At 39.7% G+C, this 25,780-nt stretch overlaps 2 protein-coding genes across 3 annotated transcripts; one reads left to right on the forward strand and one right to left on the reverse strand.

The window, feature by feature from the left end:
* Window positions 1-838: 838 nt before the first annotated feature.
* On the forward strand, window positions 839-3,782 carry LOC124110294. The gene is made up of 2 exons (XM_046469541.2): window positions 839-927; window positions 2,421-3,782. Exon 2 carries the CDS (start codon window positions 2,421-2,423, stop codon window positions 3,339-3,341), a length of 921 nt encoding a protein of 306 aa, XP_046325497.2. The 5' UTR covers window positions 839-927; the 3' UTR covers window positions 3,342-3,782.
* A 1,738-nt stretch (window positions 3,783-5,520) lies between these two features.
* Window positions 5,521-16,527, reverse strand: LOC124110293. 2 transcript variants are annotated; one of them, XM_048384501.1, is made up of 8 exons: window positions 16,403-16,527; window positions 15,020-15,068; window positions 13,384-14,630; window positions 10,556-10,651; window positions 8,714-9,443; window positions 8,040-8,191; window positions 7,548-7,594; window positions 5,521-6,892 (listed from the first exon to the last, which is right to left on the reverse strand). In XM_048384501.1, the coding sequence occupies exons 3-8, from the start codon at window positions 13,535-13,537 to the stop codon at window positions 6,593-6,595; spliced, it is 1,479 nt and encodes a 492-aa protein (XP_048240458.1). In that variant the 5' UTR covers window positions 13,538-14,630; window positions 15,020-15,068; window positions 16,403-16,527; the 3' UTR covers window positions 5,521-6,592. The 2 variants fall into 2 exon arrangements, with proteins under 2 accessions (XP_048240458.1, XP_048240459.1); XM_048384502.1 differs by lacking the exon at window positions 7,548-7,594.
* Window positions 16,528-25,780: the final 9,253 nt, after the last annotated feature.

Raw genomic sequence — 25,780 nt, forward strand, 5'->3', positions numbered from 1 at the left:
TGGTCATTATCCTTCCACGCTACCTTGACCGCCTCCGTGGTCTAGTGGTAGAGCGTCCGCCCGGAGAGCGTAAGGTCCGGGGTTCGATCCCCGGCCGCGTCATATAAAAAAACGTTAAAAGAAGGTACTTTTTGTTACCCTGTCTGGCGCTCGGCATTAAGGGGCTAAAACAAGGACTGGTCGGCTCGGAGTCAGTATACTGTGTCTGAGTGGGGTATCATGTTAAACTGCGGCATGGTATCTCAGTGTGCTAGCAATTTAAATCAGCATCAGTCCGTACTAGTACAAGCAGCCACACAAACACACACACGTACATGCACATCGCTATATAAGTGCAATAATCTTGGACGCGACTTTAACCCCATTTCACCTCACCTCCACGCGACTCTCCGTTCAATCTCCCTTTTTGTCTACTGTACCTTGTCAGGAATGGCTCCAGGATCGCATGTACACTCACGGATATTGACCTTTTGAGCAGAAACCACTGCCAAATATTAAACATACCCCACTGTATCAATGAGTGCTTTACTTACACGTAATACTTACATGTATACAAATATAACTATTTTAGGTACATACCTGGAAGGTGAACACCAATATTGGTGACAAATAGATTTACTGCGTTGTAGTTCTCAATTACACAGTTGTTTGGAAAAGCTGAAACGCTACGACGTGAACGTTTGTGTAGATCCCTCGACCGTGTCGCAAATGACTGCTGGGTCGAGCTGACATTGCTATCATGTGATACTGACACAGATCCATGCCTTGGTATGGAGTTCAAACTGTAGCCCACCTTGGTTCAGTTCAAACTGTGCATTCACAGTGGGTCGAGCTGTAGTCTATATGTACAGACCTCGACTGGAAAGTGGGTCGATCTTTGTGGCTGACCCCGTATACATCCAGATAGATTCTCCTGAAAGATAGAAGGTAGGTTTTTTACACAGCTGTAACGGGTATAGGTGTACGCCTGGCAATCACCTAGACACATGGTTGCATGTAGAAGCCCGGCTACGAGTTGATAATTTGCTTCACTACTTCGAATTAAAAATCAATCGTTATATATGACAGTATAAATGACAAAGGATTCTCGGTAGGTAGGTCAGGACCCTTTGTCAAACAACCGCGCCTCGTCGGTATAATTCATAATGAGCGTCGTATCAGCTTAAACACAAGGGTTATTTACCTATGGCCTTGACACACATCTCGGACACGTATACTCCCTAACCAGTACCGCATGTAACTGTGAAATAACAATATAAGACTGTTGTTCAAATATGAACTTAAATATTTGCTAATCAGTTGAATAGTGTACAGCATGCATGGAAAGTGAGTGAGTGAGTTGGGTTTAACGCCGCTTTTAACAGTATTCCAGTTTTATCACGGCGTGTCAGCTTAATGTGGGAGGGAAATTATAAGAATTATATACTTTGCTGTACTTTGCACTGATCTGGTTTTGTATATAAAGAATATATTTGATGCATGAACATCGGATGTAAGTTATATTCTAGAACCGTATTTATCAGGCATAAAAACGCAAACAAATATACATAACGTAAATTATATCGAGTAACTGTTAATGCATATTGACGCATTTAACGTCGTTGCATTATAAAGCCACTCTACTAACGATACAGCATACAATAAGGTAACTAACACGACACACATATGAATACTGGTCCTACAGATACACGAACAAATAATTCATACATTATTATAATGCACGCTATTCACATTGAAACATGAAAATTATGAAGCATCCACAACACCTGTGATTAATAATTATTTGCCTAGTAGTTTTAACCCGATAAATAAACATGTGGCATATTTGAAATTTGAGACTTTGGACTAATAAAGACTGGACTGTATGATGGGTTTGGTCTGCGAATAGCCAAAGCAGACGGTCAGTTTGGAAAGTTGAGTAAAAGAAGATTATAAATGCCGTTAGAATCACTCAGCTCGTGTTTGGTTTCGTGTTTACAATTTTCTAGTGGTCAGTTGCGGCTAAATAGCTGATGACGGTACACTGGTAAGTGCCGAACGCGCTGACCACTACAAGTTGTTATTCAACATGTAATTAACGTTTCGCACACCGACCTGTTTATGGCGGCGCAAATCTAGGTTTTGTTATACAATTTCTTATCGCTAGTATGTACCGACAGGTCTTAAATGGTTAACCGAAAACTTAAGAATTGAAGGCGAATTTCACAATAAAAGTTGAATAAAATATAGCAATTTTAGCACTTTTGTATATAGGACTTATAACTTAATGATAAAATAATAAATTTATTCCTATTCCTTTCATCTATAATCAGAAAGTTACTATTTTAACGATATATTTAAAATGAACATGATTTCCTATAGATTGTCACTTTCATATTGGAACCAATTACCAACTAAAAGATCTTTTGTTCAATCTACAGATGGACATGACCAACCCAGTATACAAAATAATAGTGCTTCATGATAACCCAAAGTGGTTTCCATTGGTCAAAGAAGCATTGAAGGATTATGACGTCATAACTGACCAATGGTTAGCTGACGAAGTCGACATCGACCTCACGTCATCCCCACCAAAGAACACCATCTTCTACAACAGATGCAGTCCGTCGTCCCATACACGTGGTCACCCATTATCCCTTGAGCAGGCCCGTGTCATCATCAAGTGGTTACGTCATCACGACGTGGTAGTAGTGAATAGTCTACCTGCTATAGACATCGAAGACAGCAAAGCCTTCCAATACCTCATGGCCAAGGACTGTGGCTTAAAGATCCCTCAGACCGTCTTCACTTCCAAACCGACAAAGGCACTTATAGAGAAGCACTTCGGAACGGACGCACCGTTTCTTATCAAACCAGATAGAGGTGGACATGGCATAAACATACAACTCTACCACAATGTTGCCGAATTCGAATCGGAAAAGGAACTGCCTGGTTCTTATACAGGACTGTATTTGATTCAGAGTTACCTCACCCCAACGTCCGGCGTTTACAGAGCAGAGTTCGTCGGGCAACAATTTCTGTACGTCAGTAAAGCAACAATGTGCGACGGCTTCTCGTCTAATTACTGTCCTGACGATTTACCCAAAGACAGGTTCCAGATTCTGAAAGAACTTGATGATCCTGTTATCGATAAGTGTACGAAACTGTTTCAAACTCCCGGGTTAGATAATGGCGCAGTGGAGTTTATCTATGGCCCAGACGGTGTTCCATACGTCATAGATGTCAACTGTAACACTGTCTACAATACCAAGGTGGAAATTGAAGCAGGGGTACCACAAGGATGGAAGAAAGTTGCTGAAACGTTGTTTGCGAAAATTTTGTATTTAAAGGACGCTAAGTAACGTTTAAGCTGGAGACAGCTATGACGGGTCTGGGGTGGGGTGGGGGTGTAAGGGGAGGGGATGAAACGTTGTGTCACACATACAGGACGCCTGTTATAATAAGAAGGAGCTGTATCCAGATTATTTTGTTTTGAAATTTATACTGAATATTGCGATATGCTTTATGTAAATGGAGTTTATACTGAACATATCTGACAAATGGTTAGCTGACGAAGTTGACATGGACCTCAAGTCACCCCCACAAAAGAACACCATATTCTACAACAGATGCAATCCAACGTCCCATACACGTGGTCACCCATTATCAATTGAGCTGGCCCAACTATTTAGGACGCGTGTTATAATCTGAAGAAGATGTATACAGATATTATTGTTTTGAACTTTATACTCAATGTTGCGATATGCTCTATGTAATTGGAATTTATATTAATAATATTATATATAATCCAATAAACCATTTGTTCATTGTTATGAGTTAACTCTAAGTTTAACCGCCGCTTATTTTGACGCAGAAAGAATGAAAGAAATGGTACGGAAAACTGAACAGGATGGTAAGTTAAACATTTCCTTTTAAACTAAGAAAAAAATACGGCAGTTACAATTTCGTTAGGGTTTGAAATACGGACTGTGTCCGAGGGCTCCGGGTCACGGGAATAAATGATGGTACCATTCATTCACAATAATTTGAAACTGTGTTACTGGCGAGTTGGCATAATCCTGTCTCGACACAAGGGAACACAGAAGTAAGACTACAATTTTAAATGAATAGTCCAACTGCCAATTCTCACTATCTTATTGGTTAGTTGCCTTCCAGAACATTCCCATACTATCGTGCTATCAACTGGTCATACCAATGGTCATAAAATAGTTGATGAATCACCCGTGAAGATCCAGTTTGGAATGGGTCTTCTGCAACCCATGCTATGCTCATCGTAAGAGGCCACTAACGGGATCGGTTGGTCAGACACACTAACTATGTTGATGTATGTCATCGTATCCCAATTGCGTAGATCGATGCTCATGATGACAATCACTTGATTGTCTGGCATTGATAGCTGGCATATTACTGAGTGCGGCGTTAAACAACAACCAAACAAACTTGACTTATATAACAACTAATTATTATGGGCGGGACGTTCAATGTCAATATGTAGAAATTAGTGAAAACACAATTCACCAAAACTGTCTAAAGTAATAATGTAAACGGTGGTTTGAACCCTCCACACTTGCTCTGAACAACATGCAAATAATATAAACGTGTTTGTCTTTTATGCGTGCCCCTCTTAACACGACTCAACTGTCTTAAGTTCGTACACACATGTTAATTGCTTATCCAAAAGCGCTAATACGAAATTCCTTTCAAATGTTTCCTTATATCTTTCCAACGATTACTCATCCAAATGGCCCATGCCCCAAATGCAAATTTTGCAAACCCATAACAATTAAAGGCACATTGCTGCATACCCGTAATTCGTTAAAACAGAAAATTGGAAATTATATAATGTATTCCATCATTTTGGGTGTTCTTCCCAATTTGAAATAAAGCTGATATATTGTTCAAAGCGACGTAAAATCACTCACACAACGTTCATCTTGGGTGACTCTAATGATGGTTCAGATCGGTGACTTGTTGAAGTTATCGTTTCATCAAATAGTCCCTGGATATTGTGCTTCCATGTATTATTCACTCTTTCAAACACTATGGAAACGTAAATTTCGGAATATTTATGTAGTAGTTTTCATTGAAATATATTTCCGTTGAAATGAACACCAAACTCAGTGTCTCTCAGTACTAGTGTGTGGATATTTGTTGCCTGATTTCAGATATAGAAGCATAACAATAATATAATAGTATTTATTTGTTTACAAAAGTTTCATTATTGATATTACCTTTCACAGTCTTTTGGTTTAGTATTACATGTCTACACATTTAATTGTGTCTTATCATATGCATTGTCTGCCATTTTCATATGCGTTAAGGTTTTTCTTAGATGACCAAACTATTACCTCAACAGCTGGATGACGGGAACCTGGGCTACGAAAAGAAGATAGAGGGCGAACACTTATTTTAACGAGTTATTTTATTACATAAAAACAAGTGAACATAATGAAATATGTAATTATCTACACATACACTACATACGAAACCATAAATAGTCAACACAATATGTTGATATAACTACAGGTCAGTAAAATGTGCATCTGTTGACAATAAATTTCCATCATATAGGCTTCTTGCATAACTCAAAAGCACAACATAATGAGCGAAAAGCACCATAAAGTCAAAAACAAATCAAAAACTATCACTAGCTGGGATTAATATTTATCCTCTAGTGGAACACTTCAATAACAATGTCGTGTTCCCAACGTTGACCGCGCAACAACAATCTGAAAACGGTGAACTTCAGCTTTTGAGACTCTGAAGCACCTTCTGTCACTTCGCCATTAAACCTTCAATATGGTCAGCGCCAAATTGGCAATTTAACGTCTTCAGTTACGTGCTACTCGGGCGCATTGAAGCTGTTTATTTGAATACTTCACTGCAAAGGTACATCTGCACGAACGTCTCTGAAAGATTAAAATGGGACGCACACAAGGCGTGAATAGACCCTGCTCTGTTGGCATGATACATGTACTTTCCTTCCACCTTGGTACGATTACATGACACTGGAATAAAAAGCTAGATGAATGAAACTCTTAGAAAAAAATCTGAAAACATAGAAAGATAAGTGAACAAGTAACATATGTTGCTTGCGTTTAACACTGCTAAGATTTACGAAAGCCTAATGGTGCCACACTTTTTCTCGCTATTACAATTATTTTTTTCCATGTTACTTCGAGTTCGTTACCTCGATTATTTTCTCATAATTTCAACTATTTTCTCGAAATAGCGAGTTCTTTCGTTACCTCAAATATTTAAAAGTTCATCTAAAACACCCGAAATCTCAATTTTTTTCGCGTTGCTTCGATTATTTTCTTTTTATTTCGAAAAAACAATTAACCGTTTCGTAAGGTTTATGCAACCAAAACACCTACGGCAAACTAATTTACTCTGATATAGCCTAATGTCACACAATTTATTACAGTTTATAACTGAGTACAACGTCCAACGGTGACTGCGAGTTGATTGCAATTGCAAATATACAATCAACGCCAGGGGCAAGTCAAAGGGGATCTGTTTTAGATGATTGCAATGGGACTGCTCACCACGATGTAAGTAATATGTCGTCACTTCATGTTTAATTGAACATTTAATTATTTTTCCTCTCCTCGTGCCATTTCTTTGTCAGTCTGTCGAAAGTCGACGCTGGCAATTGCCGACGATATCCACTCTTTTCTTTAGTTTCTTTTAGCATGCTTGAGTGGTATTTTAGTGGTCTTGTATGTAGCTCCGGATAATAAGGAGCAAACACCCTCACGGGTATTCTGTCACGCTCTAATGGGATTCCATATTCCTTGGGAAAGATCACTCTGGGATGTTCAATGTTTTCATCCATCCATCTTCTTACCAAAGGTCCCGTTTGAATTTTTGGAAGAGTGGCTCTCACTAACTGTGATGAAAAATACATTATATCAGAACGATGATGTAGATGTTCTATCGCAACACGAACTGAATACTCCACTTACCATGGCGAATTAAAAGAAATTATTCATTGACTAATTTACAGCACTGAACGAAACATCTTACAGTGACCTTGACCATATACAGAGGCCTCACAGTAACCTTTCAGTTGGCAGTCCCACCTACTAAGTACCAAGTTTCATTGACAAACAGAAATAATAATGGTAAAGACATGGTTTAAGGTAATTACACCAAAGAACAGTGTCACATTAAAAATACTTCCCCAAAGAAATTACTTGTATTAAATTTGCTATGATATCCAAAATGTCCAAGTACGATGCAGAAAAGACAAAACACCAAGCGACGTTTCAGCAACACGTTTTAAGTATTCAGATTCATTATGCCTACGTGATGTTTTTGCCATTTCTGAAGATAAAATTAGATCCCACATTAATTCAGTACAGATTTATTTTCTCGATTCAGGATTGTCTACACCAATGTGTCATCAAGTTTCTCAAAGCAAAGATAGTCTGCACATCATTGCATGAATCAATGACTTAAATTCTATTCAAATATTTGATTTTCAAATTTCAAGTACTCATGGATCAAGTGTACCAACGAATACACGAGATACGTTTACTTACCTGCGGTCGTGATATCGCAATTTGCGTTGATTTTCTTACACGCATTTCTACAAAAGATTAGGATCTTCAGTGTTCTTTTATATGTGTCTGCATTAAAAACTGCTTGTTTTGATAACACAAATAGTGACCATACGTATTACTGAATACATGCTGCTATTGATAAACGTACGTCTTTTAGTCACCTGATATGTTTGATTTTTATCTGTTAATTTGTTTCACGTGAAATCGGTGATAAGTAGTCATACCTCACTGTTTTACTGCCCACGATGACTGCTTTTAAGGAAAGTATAATTTGTGCTATGGCTGGGATATTGCTGATGCGTATACTGATTTTATCGTGGCTACAACCTCAATGCACAGTAGTGATTAGCGCTACCACAAGCATTCCATGCGGATTTTGCAAATATTTCATATGGGTGTAAATAAGTTTTATATCTATTTTTCTCTGTAAATTGATCGGATATGTCTAATGAGGAGAATCAAGGCACATACCACCTGCTAACTCTGTTTCAAAGATCCACAAGTTTGTGCTTGGACTGTCATTTTTCACACCGGAACACTCGGAGACATAATGCTGGACACGCGTCATCTCAACACATTCTTTTGTATTGCCTTGTTCCACGTCCAGCAATGGGTTGCCTTCCCTGTAGAAACGAGCATGTATGAATAAGTTACGTATGTCGTTTCACCACATCATACCATGTATATACCGACGTGTCTATCTACATTATCCACGCAACGGGATACGATGACATGCATCAACCAAGTCACCGAGCCTGACCACCCTAAAGGGCGAGTAACGGAATCGGGTGGTCAGACTCGTTGACGTGGTTGGTGCATGTCATCGTTTCCCAATTGCGTAAATCGATGCTCATGATGTTAATCACTGGATTTTCTGGTCAATGCTCGATCATTTACAGACCGCCGTCATATAGCTGGAATATTGCTGAGTGCGGCGTTAAACTACAAACAAACAAACATGAGTGTGTTGCGAAACCGAGATTTAGAAAAGGATTTTAAATTCTACAGCAGTCATCTATTAACCTTATAGGGACATGTGAATATCTACAATAAAAGAGGCACGAACAAGTAGGTGACAGTAGAGGATAATATACTAGTTCATCACTTTTTGCATGTATTCGTGTCTGCTACATTTTCAAACCTACATCAATCTTTCCAAGTCAGTTATCCGACGGTGGGCAGGTGTCAGTTCAAGGAGAGTTGAACTGGTTTTGGCAAGTCGAACAGCAACTTCTGAGGCCAAAAATGGAGCCCAGGATGTCACCTGACGTCTTCCGATTTCTTTCACTCCGTCCAACGACTCCATGAGGAACAGTAATTCATCTTGTGTAAGAAACACATCCTTTCTCTCAGTACTGTCTTTGTGAAAGCAGCAGAATGTTTCCGACAAACCGATACACCTGAGGAAGCTATCAACTGCATCTCGCAGTTTGTCATGATCCATCACAAGCGAACTTCTAATGGCAAAAAGTGACTTCAGCTTCATATCTTCTATTCTCATCTTTGATTCATTTGTTAGATCCAGCACTTCTGACATTACAGTAACGCATGACTTATTCCGAAGGAGAAAAGTCATTTTCCTTCCTACCAGTTTATTATATTCCTCACTTTTACTCAGTTTGTTTGAATCCCTCACGAGACTAAATACAATTGGGGGATAGTCCTTTGTGAAAATGCAGACATCTCTTTCTAGGCACTCGGGGACTTTCGCTTTTTCACTCCTTGTATCTGCGTTAAGTGTTATCAGTAAACACTTTGCAGTGTACACAAATGCACCTTCCCAAAATGTATCTTCGCAGACAAGTATTTTTCTCACATGGCTCACAGATGCATCAGAATCGTCACAAGATCGAGGGTAAATTACCAACTCATTCCCTGTTAAAGAATATCAAATACATTAGTAGATGCATAAAATATGAATTGTACTGGTGGCGCGAGTTTAATTGACATGAACATGATACAGTTAGGAGATAACCATTCTGTGTTTTCAATGTAAAACAGGTTACCTGTAGAGTTAACCGCGCTAAATTGAATTATGAACCGAACCTGACAGACATATGATAAATTACACTCATATCTTCCCAAGCTCCAATCTACCATGACTAAATATAACGCGAGCTCTTTCGTGTCAGAAAATATATTGAGTGACGCGGCATGGGTTGAGTCCAGACTGTTGAGTGGGTTGTCGATCAGAATATACGGAATCACCGACAACAACCTTTTAACAAAATAAGGCGCTCCATATGCTCAAGCAGTTTCTTTACACCCTAACATTTGACCGGCATTCAAAGCATGTAAACACGGCCACTTGGTAAGCTAACATAAGGCCTGCACCCCTAAAGAAAACTAAGCAGGCCTTGCAAAGATTTCGTTTTACGCCGCACGTCACTATTATGACGTCACATCGCTCATTGTGACACAATAGATATGACATCACATCGTACAAAGAAAAGCACAAAAAGCAAGCTCTCTGTTGTTCTCGAAGCTTGAAATACATCCTCTTTGCAGATTTCTATCGTGTTTTCTGCGTGAAAATATTGCCACACATTCTTCGAATATCGTAGTAACGGCAACTTTGCATTTTGTAGTACATAATTGAACGTATAATTATTGAAATATGCCTACCGACAATGACTGTAAAAGAAGTACTATTAAAAATATATATGCTTCCGGTTTTACGCGGCCGACACATCGGCTGTTAAATCGGAGGGCGTTTATTGTGATTTGATACTTCTGACTGACCAGTCAAAGTCGAGTTTTTACAAAATTCATGGTCGAATTTTAAATTTACAATTTTACAACTTTAAGTATTTGGACTGGGGTACTACAAAATATTGTCTAGAACTCTCAAAACATCCCGCATTACCCTGAACCACTATTCAATAAATGATAAGGACACTTCTTTCTAACTTCGTCGATTTACAACCTGAATGTAATACCGTGATGCTATTTTGTCGCTGCTACGCCAAAAACGTTATAAATCTTACCTGCCACCTTTGAGAAAATATCTTCTATCATTGCGTCATATGATACATCTCTGTTCACACCACAAAGGAAGCTTGTTTGATCGCTTATCTGAAACACTATAGACAATTATTAATAGTATGCATTTCATATGCGTACTTCTTATCGGCTTATCGGGTGAATATTATGAATATTATGATCGGATCAATTGCAGAGCGGTGATGAATGAGTTTTCTCGAAGTCAGTCATGCCAAGTGAAGTGTATTCTGGTGAAACACAACATTTAATACATACTAGGTATCTCGTGTGTCCGCCATGTGCATTGATGACTGCCGTGCTACATCGATACATGGAATGGATGAGGCTGCTGATGAACGCCATAGGCACTTGAGCCCACACTCTGAGGAACGCCTGGCTCAGTTCAGCTGCAGTTGTCAGCCTTGGGCATTCATCCGCCTTGGAATCTCGTCCCACAGGTGCTCAATTGGATTTAAACCGGGACTTAGGGCAGGCCACTGCATGGTTCTGATGCCATTCTAATGGAGTGGACACGGGCGTGGTGGCGGCGACGTGCAAAGTGAGGTATGGCGTGTGGTCTCAAGACTTGATCAATGTACCGAGCTCCTGTGACACCATTGCCTCTACCTGGATCGATTTTCTGGAAGACCACAGGCCCGACCCTCTGTCCAAGACCAATTCTACCCCACACCATGATGCTCGGACCATCCCCACGAGTCTCTCTCAACAACACAAGCATCCGAATAGTGTTCCCCACGACGTCGCCAGACTCTCTCTGCCATCTGCTGTTGAGATACAGTAACGGCTCTCGTCTGAGAAGAGGACTCTTCTCCACTGCTGGTGGCACCAATGCTAGTGCTGTGTTGCCCACTGAAGACGGTCCTGGCAATGACGTGGTGTCAGAATGGGTGCTCGGTGTGGTCTGTAACAGTGGAGGCGTCTGCTCGTCAATCGTCGACGCACGGTGTCCGCACTAATGTGTCTGTCGAGCAGTTTCCGCAGGAGTAACAAAGCGATCTTGAAGATGCTGTCGCACAATCTGACGTCGGGTGGTGACCCTTGGTCTTCCACTACGTGGTCGGTCATCTGTAGTGTTGGTGGTCTGGAGCCTGTATATGGTCCTTAGGTGGACTTGAAATAGATTTGCTGCTTACCGGGCGGTTTGTCCAGCTTCCAATCCAGGGCTTGGAGTTGCTGATTTCTTTTCAATCTTGCAATTGGCATGTGGGAGCAATTCAGTAACAAATGAATGTTATCCGATCTGGGTGGATTCTTTTAGGGCAAGAAATTGGGGAACGCATGTGGGTTTCAATTTGCACGGAACTCACGTGCATCGGGTTACCATGGCCATTGCCGTGATGCGTTTGGGAGATCAGTTTTATTGTCATTTGCTTTGGTTTTTTATCATCAAATTTCATTTTTCTGGACAAGGTAATGTTAAATTTTAGAAACGTTGACATTTATTACCCAGATGTTTAAATGACAACTTTATATGCAATGTTACTTGGGGTGACGTTTCTTTTGCGGTTCAGTATATATATGACACATCTACAAACACATGCAAAGGCAAGTCAATTGTTCACCTGACAATGACCTTCACATTTCTACCATAAAACGTTTTGAAAGCTTACTGAGGCCGTGAATTTTGTAGTCTTGATCAACCAACTTTTGAGCACGCTCTTTGTCATCGTGGTAGAAATGTCTGATTGTACCTAAAAGGTTATGAAATGTAGATACCAAAGCCTGGAGCTGCTGGAACATTGCTCGACATAAAGGGAACGTTGAAAGTTAAAGTCCTCCCTTTCGCCATACAGAATTGTGGAGACTTTTTGTCACTGTTAATCGTTATGTATAGACCTAAATATGATTCTCTGAGTTAACTTAAATGTCAATTCACATGTCTTCCTGAATGCTCGCAGTGTCTAGGTATTTCGATGTGCGTTCTTACTGTTAGGTGGATTATGGGCAGGTAATAAAATTCAGGGGCTATTCACACAGGACAAAGTTTTCAAGTGTAATTGACAAGACAACATTGTCAGGTGGAAGTCGTCTTTCAATCTTTACAGCGCTACCATTTGAAAGGAGAAGGTATTCCGAGCTGATTTCCTTTTCACGCAAGTCGCGATCGTGTTCCACATCCTGCGATTACTTGTGTTGACAAAGGAGAGCGTATCGATGTACTTGTGAATTTTCACTTCTTGAAATGTGGCATGTTAAGGAGTAGTGGTGCGGTTGTTGATGATCAGTTTCTTATGTGTTGTAGTGGTATGTTGTCAAAGTCGCTGTAGCAACATTAGTAGTAGTGATGGTAGTAGTAGTAGTAGTAGTAACAGTAGTAGTAGTTGTAGTAGCAGTAGTATTTGCAGTTGTTGATTATAAGTTTCATGTGTAGATGTTCTAGTAGTAATAGTAGTATGTTGTCATATAGTCGCTGTAGTAAAATTAGTAGTATTGGTGGTAGTAGCAGCAGCAGCAGCAGCAGCAGTAGTAGTAGTAGTAGTAGTAGTAGTAGTAGTAGTAGTAGTAGTAGTAGTAGTAGTAGTTATTGAAAAAGTACCAGTTGTGATTTAGGCGCATTAGAAATCTAGGCGGCATATATGACAGTTTGACACTTCTTACTATGAACGTCCTGCGAATACCCTATGAAGATCATCGTCCGAAACCGTCGGATTGCTACCAGACCCAAGCATGGGTTTATGCTGACGATCTATATATGAGCGCGACCTGAATCTTCTTCAAAACGTTAAGTGAGACTTAAGTGAACATGCACCATATTATTCTTTCAAAGTATTCTTACATTTGACTAATTTAATACGTATTAAGATGAACATACCTTTGAAATAATTTTCTTCATCATTATCGTTTTTGGACGTTGTTCTTGCAGAGGAGCTTGTATCCTCTAAATCAGTTGTTGACCAAACAGTATCTCCTGCTGGTGAATATGAGAGATATGATGAGCTCAAACTTGAACCTTTATCAGATGCCATTCCGTTTTCAATGCGACTTATTCATATCATGAAGTGCGTGTTTAAGACATTCCAGCACTTGTGAATTTGTCCAACCACTTATCAAACGGCATTTGAGTAATTCCTTTTTTCCCACCTTCAACAGTCTCATAAGCTTCCGGCCCCCTTTCATAAAAGACAATTCCAGCAACAGACCGAACTGCAATTTCTAAAACTATTCCCGAATATCCAACATCATGAAAACCTACTGCTATTAGACCATGTCCTTTACTGACAGATTCGTCACTTCCCAGAATGAGAACAGTGTTAAGTTTGTCCAACAAACACTTCTTTAATCTGTCCTGGTCAAATTTCAATTTAAATCCTTTTATGACAGGGCGTTTTGATGATGAATTTGTGTTGCTTTCTTCCTCTATGCCAACATAATATGAGCCACCATCCTCAAGTTTCGACATGCAGCTCATATATTCCTGAAAACGCAATTGTTTCCATATATAGTTAGCCAATTCTTCAGGTTTATCTTCAAATTGCTGACCATAAAATGCTTTCAGCTGTATACTTCTATGTTCATGCAAACTTTGCAGGTCGTGTGGAATCCCTTTAATCACTGGAGCAGACACTTTGCTTTGTGATGAATTGGACAGTATGTGCAAAAGATTTGAAGCTGTTGGTCTTTCGACTTGGTGATCAGATGTTACTTTGGTATTATATTCAACTGTGAATACACTTCTTGAGTTAGATATAGTCACCACCACGAAGTCAAAAAAGCTCTGGAAAGCATCCTTCTTGTGAAGCCATTCTCTCGCATACGCATCAGTAAAGAGGCATCCGGCCCCAGGAAGTACATTTTTCAAACTTTGATCAACTGCTTGATCAAAATAACCGAGGAACAAATCACCTTTTGACTGGCCCTGTAGATGAACCAACAACACACCACCACGTGAATTTCCTATGGCTGAAACGTTACGTTCAAATTTCCTTAAAAGTTTTTTCTTGTCGTTATTTTTCTTGTTTTTAGTAAGCAGGTCCACATCAACATGTAAAATGAGTGTGTTAGGTTCCGGTGATGTTTTAATGAAGGACTTGCATGCGGCTAAACATCTTTTACATTTCTCTGAAAGATAAATTCCATATTATGTTTTCATTTTATACAGGATGATATGCGCATTTTGCCATAATGAAGGTATAAATATTGCCTACATGTATACATGACGGATTAAGGGAGAAGTGCTTGTTCGGTATCATAATTCAATGTCATCCTAGTTGGGTTTGCTTTTACTACGCTGCATTACTTAATCAGTTCCTACCATGACAAGCAGTCAGCTCTGACCATACGGCCCCCACTTGTCGAAGGAATATCGGGGATCTCTTCCGACCCAAATTCCAATAAAATTTATTATAATAAAAATATCTATCTAGAAAAGTTATCATTGACTATATTCTGAGACATGTATGAAACCAATACATAGTCCATGAGTAACAATTATCTCATCTGATACTCACTTGTAGCCTCGTCCATTACGATCCATATCTGACGAAAACGTACTCATCTCTAAAAATAGAAAAAAATATGTAAAGCATCTATTCAATATATCATTATGATAAAATGCTGAAACACTTTTTAGAAGCATTTCTGATGATCTGATGCGAGATCTATATCAGTCAGAAGATGGATAGATCTTGGGTGGAATTATAGATCTTCCGCAACCCATGCTTGCCGTAAAGGGTGACTATGCTTGTCGTAAGAGGCGACTAGCGGGATCGGGTGGTAAGGCTCGCTGACTTGGTTGATTCATGTCATCGTATCCCCATTGCTTGGACCGAAGCTCATGATATCATTCAATGGATTGTCTGGTCCAGACTCGATTATTGACAGACCGCCGTCATATAGCTGTAATATTGCTGAGTATGGCGTTAAACAAGAAACAAACAAACAAACAAATAATAAAATACTCGTTCTCGTTAGATACCACAGAAAGAACACGAGTTTCGTAGAAATGGTATCAAACGAGAACATTAGGGTTACATTGTTATTAATCGCGATAAATATGTAATTAAATGTAAATAAATTACGTTTAACAGAAAACTGAAAACAGTTGAAAATCCGGTTGTGTATATTGATAAACAAGGACATTGCTATGCATACGCATGAAAGAAGTGTTCCTGTTACGTGTATAAAAACATGACAGTACCAACGACCAATAGCATTATTTCAAAAGTACTTCGACTAATAGTAATTCAGTCCCCAGGACAACTGTACGAACACTTAAAAGGACATCAACAGCGCCGCTCTTTTACTTTCGGACCGACAGTCGACCTAATGCGCATAGGCCTCGTTTAAAGACTTTCTATATAATTTCTGTAATAAATCTATGTGACTAGTTAAGAATGCATAACGAAATGGCTATGCTTAAAAGCGTATTAAAAAAAAGATATTTGAATGATAAAAACGTTGCGAGGTCACGGTTATCCAATCAACAGAAAACTTGCGTGAATGCTTAGTGTGGTTAACGGTGTAATGTATAAAATACCTTTGTTTTTTATGGTAATGGAACTGTACCCTTAATAACACTGAATAATATCAATGGAGAATTCTAAAAGTCTTTGACATGAAAATCCTTATGTCATCGGCCCTGTATGGGATTCCATGTCAAATAGGTTCCACCATCTGATGTCCTGTCTTTCGCCCTCGAATTCAGTGAATGACCATGGTTCGTACAAACTCGATTATATATAAACTGGATTATTAAAAAACAACTCTCACTTAGTTCACATGTTACATTGTTTCAGAAACCTCGTGTTTTAGTGGACATACAGACAAGGACATTTCTGTATTACTCAAGTGAGCAAGAACTAATAGCGTAGTTACATGTGAATAGTTCTTACCTGTCTAAACGTCGACACAGTTTGTGACACAAAGTATGCCACTCAACCACGGAACGCGACAGAACAGGGGCATGGGTGAACCCACGTGCACCTGAGTTGTGTTTTATTAACAAAGATTGGCGTTCTTCTTCACGATTGTTCAACATTTATTACATACGCAGAGCAGCTCAAATGGCTGTACTGTTGACCTGATAACATGGCAACAGGCATAACATAAACAGGGAGATTGTGATTACATGTCATGGATCCGGGACACATATAGAAAGGCGACGCTCCCTGTAGTGTGATCGTACGAGATCACGTTGTTTCGCAAAAAGCACAGTTGGGTAGTCTGTATACGTACCTTCAACTTTTTTTTAGTTTTCACTGGAGCTAAAAACACAGGGATTGTCCACGGGTATGGAATTCACTTACATGGATCCCTGAGAACATTATATTTGATGGACATATCAGTTAGTTCTATTGTAACTTTTGGTGAATAGATGACCCAAATGAAGATTGGCAAACCTATGTGGAACGCATGGAAGTTTACATTTCTTTGGTGCAATAATATGATTCGTGGAAAGCATGGAATTTCGTTATTTCCATGCAATAGTGGGATGGGGTTGGGTGCATATACACGGTTGAAGAGTTGTGCTGCCCAAGATAAACCTGTAGTAAGGTTGGTGGCACGATATCAAGGGGTCGTGTCATTTTGTTAGGTGTAAAGGACAAATGGTTACAAGCGCCTAACGTACAAGCGATTTACGATGCAACGATAGTTTCATTTTGTTTCGGCTTCGCGAGTAACTTTGAAATAGCCTGTTCAATGAAACGCAGTGACAAGTCGTGACCGCCCTACATTGCTCTGTGGAATACGTCGGACAGTTTCGTTACACATTAAGCAGTCTCAAAAGCACTGAGATGTCACGTTAACAGTTGATAACTTTATTCATTAATAAAAGTGGTAATGTTAATATGCAAAATACCAGGTATGGATTGAACTGAAATAACTACAACAGTTTGAATACATTCAAATAAGCTCTCCTTTGCCGCCACCTTTTCAAAGTGGCACAAAGCGACCCACAGACGATCACCTTTTTGGAGACCCGTGAAGATCCGGGATAGAATGGGTCTTCAGCAACCAATGCTTGTAATAAAAAGCGACTATGCTTGTCGTAATAGGCGACTAACGGGATCGGGTGGTCAGGCTCGCTGACTTTGTTGATGCATGTTATCGTATCCCCATTGCTTGGATCGATACTCATGATGTCAATCACTGGATATTTACAAATCGCCGTCACATAGCTGGAATATTGCTGAGAGCGGCGTATAACAACAAACCACCAAACCACCACCACCGACACACACACACACACACACACACACACACACACACACACACACACACACACACACACACACACGCACAATGCACATATACATAACATTCATCTGTAAGTACACAGTGAGACGTATTACCTCACAAAATAAGTGTCTAGATCCCAGATCGTAAATTGTACAGATCGCAATAAAGAAATGTATCGATCACTTTTTTCAGACACTATCAATCTTCGTGTTGGTTCACGTCCTTTTATAGGTCACTAGGGACCTATTCTAACCACCCGTCATCAAATCTCTATTTACGTTATCAAAGGCATCTGAACCAACAACGATACTATTCAAATATGGTAGGCTTAGTGTTTATCTTTGATAACATATTACGCCACGCCAAAAAACATATGTACCATATTATGTTTACATTTATTTTGCAGTATACCTAACCTTACGTACAGCCGACATAGGAACAGTTAAGTGTGTTTGTGCATGTAGTATAGTCTACCATACCTTCATTACCTAAAGATATTGCTGAAATACTGCCGACGTGACTATAAATCTTAACTCACCAACTCACTCACTCAGTACCTAAGGAGCGAAACTGCACATACACCTTATGCATGAACATCACCTGACTTATTCCATATACGGAACGGTGTAACAATACCAATCAGATAATTGCTTTCTCACCAACCAATTAAACCTAACATCGCTTGTGTATGGAATCACATTTTATCATCCAAAACTGGCTCCCACAGGAGATATCGCTTGGATGAGATCAAGCGATATCTACACTGTAGATATCGCTGCAATGACATTACATTACAATGCTTTGCAGACCCTTGTGATGTCCCTGGTTACCATGACGTCACAATCAAATGACATCACTAATGGCTCTGCTACTGAAGCTGTTTGCAGTACTTTTTACACTGAAGACACTGCTAATTAATGTCTACAAATTGAAAAAGTTGAAAGAATGATGTTGGATGATAAATTAAATCTCACCCTCGTGTCTTTTGATACCACTCGGGTGAGATTCTCTATGTAACCAGACACTGGTCGTATGAAGACCTTAACAGTTAAGATAACCTCACCCAACAGATGAAATATCAAAAGGCTACATATTTGTGTAAATGAAGTATTTGTATAATTTTGAAAGAAACTATACAAGTATGATGAAACATATCATTGGCGATACCTCGATAGAAAATAAATCGATCGAGCTATCAATAGATGTGTGTTGGGTGAATTGATATACAAACAACGATCTTAAAGTTTGAATTTGTTTTAGTATTCGAAATGAAAATATCGGAGTTGAACGATAAACACATTCACGTGAATTCAGATGTATTTGGATACAACTTTCAACAGGATTCCAGATCAAAGTCTGAAATATTTGATTGGTGAGAAACCGTCTATATACATGTAGTTGTTTTATAACTGTACGTTTCAGGTTGGGGCATCTAGTCAGAACAAGCTCGCGAGTTCCATGTTTTGCATGATAGCGAGAAGAGCAGGAATGCCTTTGATGACTAGGTCTAACTACTGATGACTTAAGGTTTCTTGGAATAATGTTGTATATATACACAACGACATTATCACCTACTTCGAAATGCTAGACAATTACACATCTCATTTCAATATAAATTAATGTGATCGAATTCTGAATAAAAGGGGTTAAATATGAAACAACCTGGAACTCACAACTGCCTATATTAAAATACGACACACAAATAACACGTAATAGAAAAAAATATTGGGAAAAGAAACTTTGTTCGTTGATATTTTTGACACACATCTAACCCGACTGTGTTGGAAAATTAACATGTTTTATGCGTGTTCCTCTTCACTTGTAAGCAGCATAATTTCTGCATATGTATACGCCAGACGTAATTCAAAATGAAGATAGTTTCAACACAATCAGCAAACGCGCTATCGTGTTACCCAATTGTCTAGTCCACCACCCTTGGATTGTCTGGTCGGATAACTCGATGACCACCGTCGTATGGCAGGCTTACCATGGTTACAAACACCTGGCGTCTTCTCCGATTTTAAGTGATCCATTTATATAATTGCCATTACAATATGTTTGGGCAGATAATTAAGACTGATTATTCTCTGGTGTGGACCTTTTATATTTGCAAAGGATGGTGGTCTACATGTAGCACAACGATACATGTTAAACACGAGTCCATACCTCCTTTGAGTTCACTGAAATGAAGGGATCGCTTTCCTTTTGAAGTGAAGATATATGTACCACTTTATTCGTTAAGCTTCAACAGATTCAATGTTGTGTTCTAAGCGGCGCAAGATATATGAAGCATGTACCATGCAACGATTATGCTGACTATAATATAAGATTTGCCTCTAACCGCTCCGAAGGGACTCCTCGTATAATTGATTTGAAGGAGAGAGAAATGTATGGGTATGGGATGAGAGTAAATGTACGTATGTTATGTATAACACCCTTCTGACCCGTTTTTCATTATACCACGGCGTATCAGTTTGACATGAGAGAAACACGCGACGTGCTGATGCGAATTCCTAGACGTTTACCACTTTGGTGGAACTCATGAACACGGGTTTGGTGCTGATTGACATAGAAATCACTGTTAAATAACGTGCGTTTAGAAACCTGATGGAGTAAAGATAAAGTCCTACCGTCCTAGTACTGTGGAGCTATCAGGATTACAATCAGAAAATGAGATACTCGTAAGCCCACACGTCTTTATCGTTCGTATCTTCTGTGTACTGTGGACAGCAAGCGCAAGAGTCTTGAAAATGAACAGAACAGATCAGCAAACTTATGTTTATCCACGTTCCATACCTTACTTGAAAGCTTTGTCAGTTTGTATCATTATGTTAATCCAGATTGAAACTGCCAGTTTCTAAACTTGATCTGTAGCTGTTGATGTTGAGAAGAACATCAGGTGACAGACCAATACCAGGACTATATGCACAGACCACGCGATTGTGTAAATACTAAAACGTGAATATGTGAGTTGAATTTGTGCTTGGAAGCCGTAGTTTTCATCATGAGATGTTGCCGACCGATCTTTATGTGACATAAGGAGTAGATCAATTCAATAGTAATACTGATTGTAGTTCAAATTTCTGTTTTTGCTCATCCAGTGAACAATACTTTGTTTTTCTCAAAACCGGGTTCTTATATTACCTAGAACAATAACTCTCAAATTATCGGCCTCTTATAGGAGTGAAAATGTGAATGTTGTTTAACACCGCAGTCAGTAATATTCATGCCACACCAGACGCTAATTAAAAAGCATTTCTCAACGCCGTTTCAACGTATTCGCGATTAATCCAAGGCAAGATTGCGGACATAAATATAGGGCCTAATTTAGATCAAGCTATTGCAATTTCTGAATGTAAAATAGATCTTATTATAGACTTGGACGCCTAAAAATTACATTTTGCAATGTTTTATGACCTATCAATTTCTTATTGTTTGTAGTGTTGGTGTTCCAAAGATTTTCTCAGCATAGTGAGAGTACACTTGTGATGGAGTGCAAGGAAATCCACTTAGCAAGCGACATCGACGCGTTTTTAAAAGTGAAATTCATGATCACGACGAGAGGCCACAGTTTTAGATTTTCAAGATTGCTTTTGTTATGCCTTGTACAACCAGCTGTCAGCTTAGGCACACATCGCGATCGACGCTTATCTTATTCAGCACATACAAACAGCGTTATAGGTGCGTGTTGAGCTTTTCGACACCGGATGAACTCGGGCAATATATTGGCAAGAACAAATGCTCCAACTTACGTCTTAAACACTCTGCGTAGACAATACTAAACGTCAACTGTGAGATCTAGTCACTATGTCCGACAATCTAAAGGTGAGGTGAAGTGAAACGGGGTTTAACGTCTCGTCTAAGATTATTGCACTTATATAGCGACGTGCACGCGAGTTTGTGTGGCTGCTTGTACCAGTCCAGACTGATGCCGATTTATGGCGCTAGCCCCTGAGATACCATGCCGCAATTTAACATTAATACCCCACTCAGACATAGTATACTGACCCGACAATATCTTGTTTTACACCCTTAATGCCGAGCGCCTAGCAGGGTATCAACAAGTACCATCTTTTAACGTCTTTTGGTATGACGCGGCCAGTGCTCGAAACCCTGACCTCCAACTCTTCGGGAGGGAGCTCTACCACTAGACCACGTAGGCGGTCTCAATGTAAAGGATAGCGATAAAATATACACATGTTCTTTCGATAGTTAATTTGGGGTTTCATCACGCCGTCTCAGCTGCCAGTTAGTTTTGCAGTCACCAGTAGCAGATCTGTATTTTGTATACACCGCAATCGTCGATATACCATCAGCGGCCTGTCTATTTAATAATCGGTTCTGGACCAGTGTTTGATATTATGATCATTGTTTGATGCTGTATTGGTTCAATCAACCAAGTCACCGAGTCTGGCCATCCGATCCACCTAGTCGCAGCTAACGACAAACATGGTTTGCTGGAGGACTATTCGAACACATAATTCCATCGGAGCAGGTTATCAGAAACACATAGCCAGACGTAATATATTGAATGATATGTGTCAAATAACTAGTTAAATGTAATCTCTTGGGGATCGTTAATAACAAGTCTGTTCAAAATCCGCACAGACACTGCGTTTGACATGGACCTGCTAAATAATCTGGTCGATATGCATTTCAACTCCACAGACATTTGGTGTGTCAACAGAAGTCATAAATAATCTGCGTTGTTTGGTTAACTACAGATAACAAAAGCGCGATCGATATATACATGCAGGGGTATCCTCAGCGTTGGTCTGTTCTACTTGTGATTGACTAAATACAATACTCTAAGGTTTGAACCAACTTGGCTCGTATTGTTGATCCCCCACAAAGACTGATTAAAAAACAGGTAATGCGCAATTTATGTAGGTAGGTTTTAGTTATGTGCGTGAGGTTGTTTTGTTGTCTAGATACTGCCGTGGAAAGTGTTTGTGTGCTTGGTGGTGGTGGTGGTGTGTGTGTGTGTGTGTGTGTGTGTGTGTGTGTGTGTGTGTGTGTGTGTGTGTGTGTGTGTGTGTGTGTGTGTGTGTTCTGGCGTCATCTGATGAAGGCATGTACATCTTCTGTTAAACATAAGTTCTTTCCTATCAGTCCTGAATATGTTTTCACTAATTACAAGACAATTACATGGTTCTTCTCAAAACAAAAGAATCGCTTATACACGGTTCAAGATTAACTTCAGGAGTATTCCACAAATTGGTCTTCATTTAATTACTTAGATACATATATGAAAGAAGGGCATAACAATTGCATTCCTCTAATTAAACTTATACATAACTTGCAATGGGATACGTTTAGAATAAAACGCTTTTCCCGTCAGATAACGAATATTCTTGTCGTAGAAATGCTGTAACAGCAATTTGTTTTTGTCCAGTAAACATATGATTTTCATGTTAGCTCATATGAAAAAAATTAACTGTGCACTTCTTGTACAAAGACCATGACACGAAACTGGAATATCCCAACCGAAGTCAAAACAGACCTAACCGTCCGACAAAGTCTCAAAGGAATAATATTTGTAGAAATCATGAAATTGAAGCTATATGATTCCACACATACAATTTTCCAAACTAAAATAGATCTATGATGAAAGTTTGATTCATGACTGATAAGTAGATCAACGGATGTATAGAAGATGAATGAATATCTTCACCATGAGTTCTTCTATTCTTGTTTTAGACTTCACCGAGGCTTACAGAGTATTCGAACGTACAATACAGGAGCCAAATGTAAATCACATTCACATAACTTTAGAAGTGCTCCAACCATCTGGACAAAACAAACAAGAGTCATCAGAAAGATGACATATCCCCCCGGCAGCTGTCTGTAAAGTAACCACTAGTAAATGTGCAATTCTGTATGTAATGAGCCAACAGTTGAATGTTCTTTAAGAAGCATACATTGTTTACCCACTGAATGGTTTTCGAATTCTGGCCCGGAAATGAACCCGTTCCCCAATGGAGCCTAGGTCCAACTTCTTTCCATAAAAATTGTAAAAAATTAAAATAAGAAAAATTCCAAAATATCAAAAGGCACTACTTCATGTATGTGCCTGATAGCTTTGCCAAGTTTCGATCAAATACACTGAATTGTTTTCGAATTCTGCCCCGGAAACGAACCCCATCCCCAATTGAGTCTATGTCCAAATTCATTCACTAAAAAGTAAAAAAAAAAAAAATTCGAAAAAACCCAAAATCTCAAAAGGCACACAAATTTCAACTTGTCAGCATTCGATGAATTTGCAGATCGAAGTCTAAAATCATTGATTGGTGAGAGATCCCTTTATACAGATGTCTACATGCGAAAATGGTTAAAAGAATACCCCAATTTTGAAGATTACACCAACATAATTGTACTTACTGTCATTCAGGCAAGGGAGTTTCACCACAAAGGTAGGATCTGATCACGAAATAGTGGACCCTTACTTGTTTGAACTACTTGCTCTTCTATCAAAAGCGGACAAAACGTCAAAACCTGAAATTCGTGGAATCTCCAGCAATATATTGTTCGAGGGTCGTAGTATACAGCTAAAATCCTTCTCCCAAACTCAATTAAATGTTCTCGCATATGGAACAGAATCTAAACTTGCTGGCTTTATATGGAATACTCTTCGTTTCAAACACTATCTGAGCTCATTTTCAAAGCTCTACGAGGGTGGATCTTACCACGTGGGAGTTGCAGAGGCCAAAGCCTAGTCGTCTAAGGCGCCGCAATCCGCTGTGCAGAATTGCGTCCCTTGGGCACGCCAGAAACCTATGATTGTGGGTTCGAATCCCGGTTCACCCCGAATATGTTTCTAGGTTGTAAACACCATACCCGTGCTCATGGGTTTCACCAAAGTGGTAAACGTCTGAGACCAGCATCACTTCGGGCTTTCCTCCCACATTGAGCTGACACGCCGCAATATAACTGGAATACTGTTAAAAGCGGCGTTAAACCCAACTCACTCACTCACTAACTCATAATTTATCGAATGGAAAGATTAAATATAACTACTTAATATATAAAATTTGACGGTAACTATCACAGATTATCTTCTCAGTTTGGTTTGTAATTGCAGTAAAGGATACCTCAGAGGTCAGACACCTACATGATTCTTATAACCTGAAAGCCTTCAAGGACGATCTTGAGACATATTTCAACGATCTGACAAAGATAGACGGTATGCATTTAAATATGTGTTTTAGGTGTGTGTCTGAGAATGAGGCTTAATTACCACGCGTAATTAATAATCGACAAGACAACTGGATTCGAACAACACTCCTACGAAATCGACTTCCTATCAGTGACTGCAAGAAGCATCCCTGGCCTTCGACGAATATCTTCAAAAACCGTACGTCGTCGCCTCAGATGTGCAGGGATTGTCTCCAGAAGACCCGCCAGACGTCCCATTTTGACAGGAAACCACCGCCCAGCACGTCCACAGTAGTGCAGACAGCGTCTACGCTGGACGGTCATGCAGTTGGGACAAGTTCTATTCACTGACGAGTCTCGTTTTCACCTCATGGATCAGCCATAGCGGTGGACGGATTCGAGTGTACCGACGTCGAGGTGAACGTTACATCAATCATTGTGTCATGGAAGAAGATCGGTTCGGGGCGGCAGCGTTATGATATGGGATGGGATTACAGCAAGACAGAGGACCCGTTTGATAATGGTAGAGGGAAATCTCAATGGACAGCGCTACCGCGGCCCTGTTGTTCTACCGTGTTTGCGTCGTCATGGCCCAGGCATTACCTTTCAACATGACAACGCCCGGCCTCATATTGCTCGACTTGTTCAGGATTCTTTTCAACAAAACAACATGAATGTCATCCCCTGGCCCGCTCGCTCACCTGATCTCTCACTTCACGTGGGATGAAATGGATCGGCGCCTTCGACGTCAACCACGTGTTCCCCAGACACTCCAGGTACTGCGACACATGCTCCAGCGGGTATGGATAGACATCCCACAGGACTTTGTGCGACGCCTGGTCCATTCCATGAGACGAAGATGTGTTGCATGCATC

The sequence above is a fragment of the Haliotis rufescens genome, unplaced genomic scaffold, assembly GCF_023055435.1.
Source record: "Haliotis rufescens isolate VD_foot unplaced genomic scaffold, xgHalRufe1.0.p SCAF_5, whole genome shotgun sequence".
Lineage (NCBI taxonomy): Eukaryota > Metazoa > Mollusca > Gastropoda > Lepetellida > Haliotidae > Haliotis > Haliotis rufescens.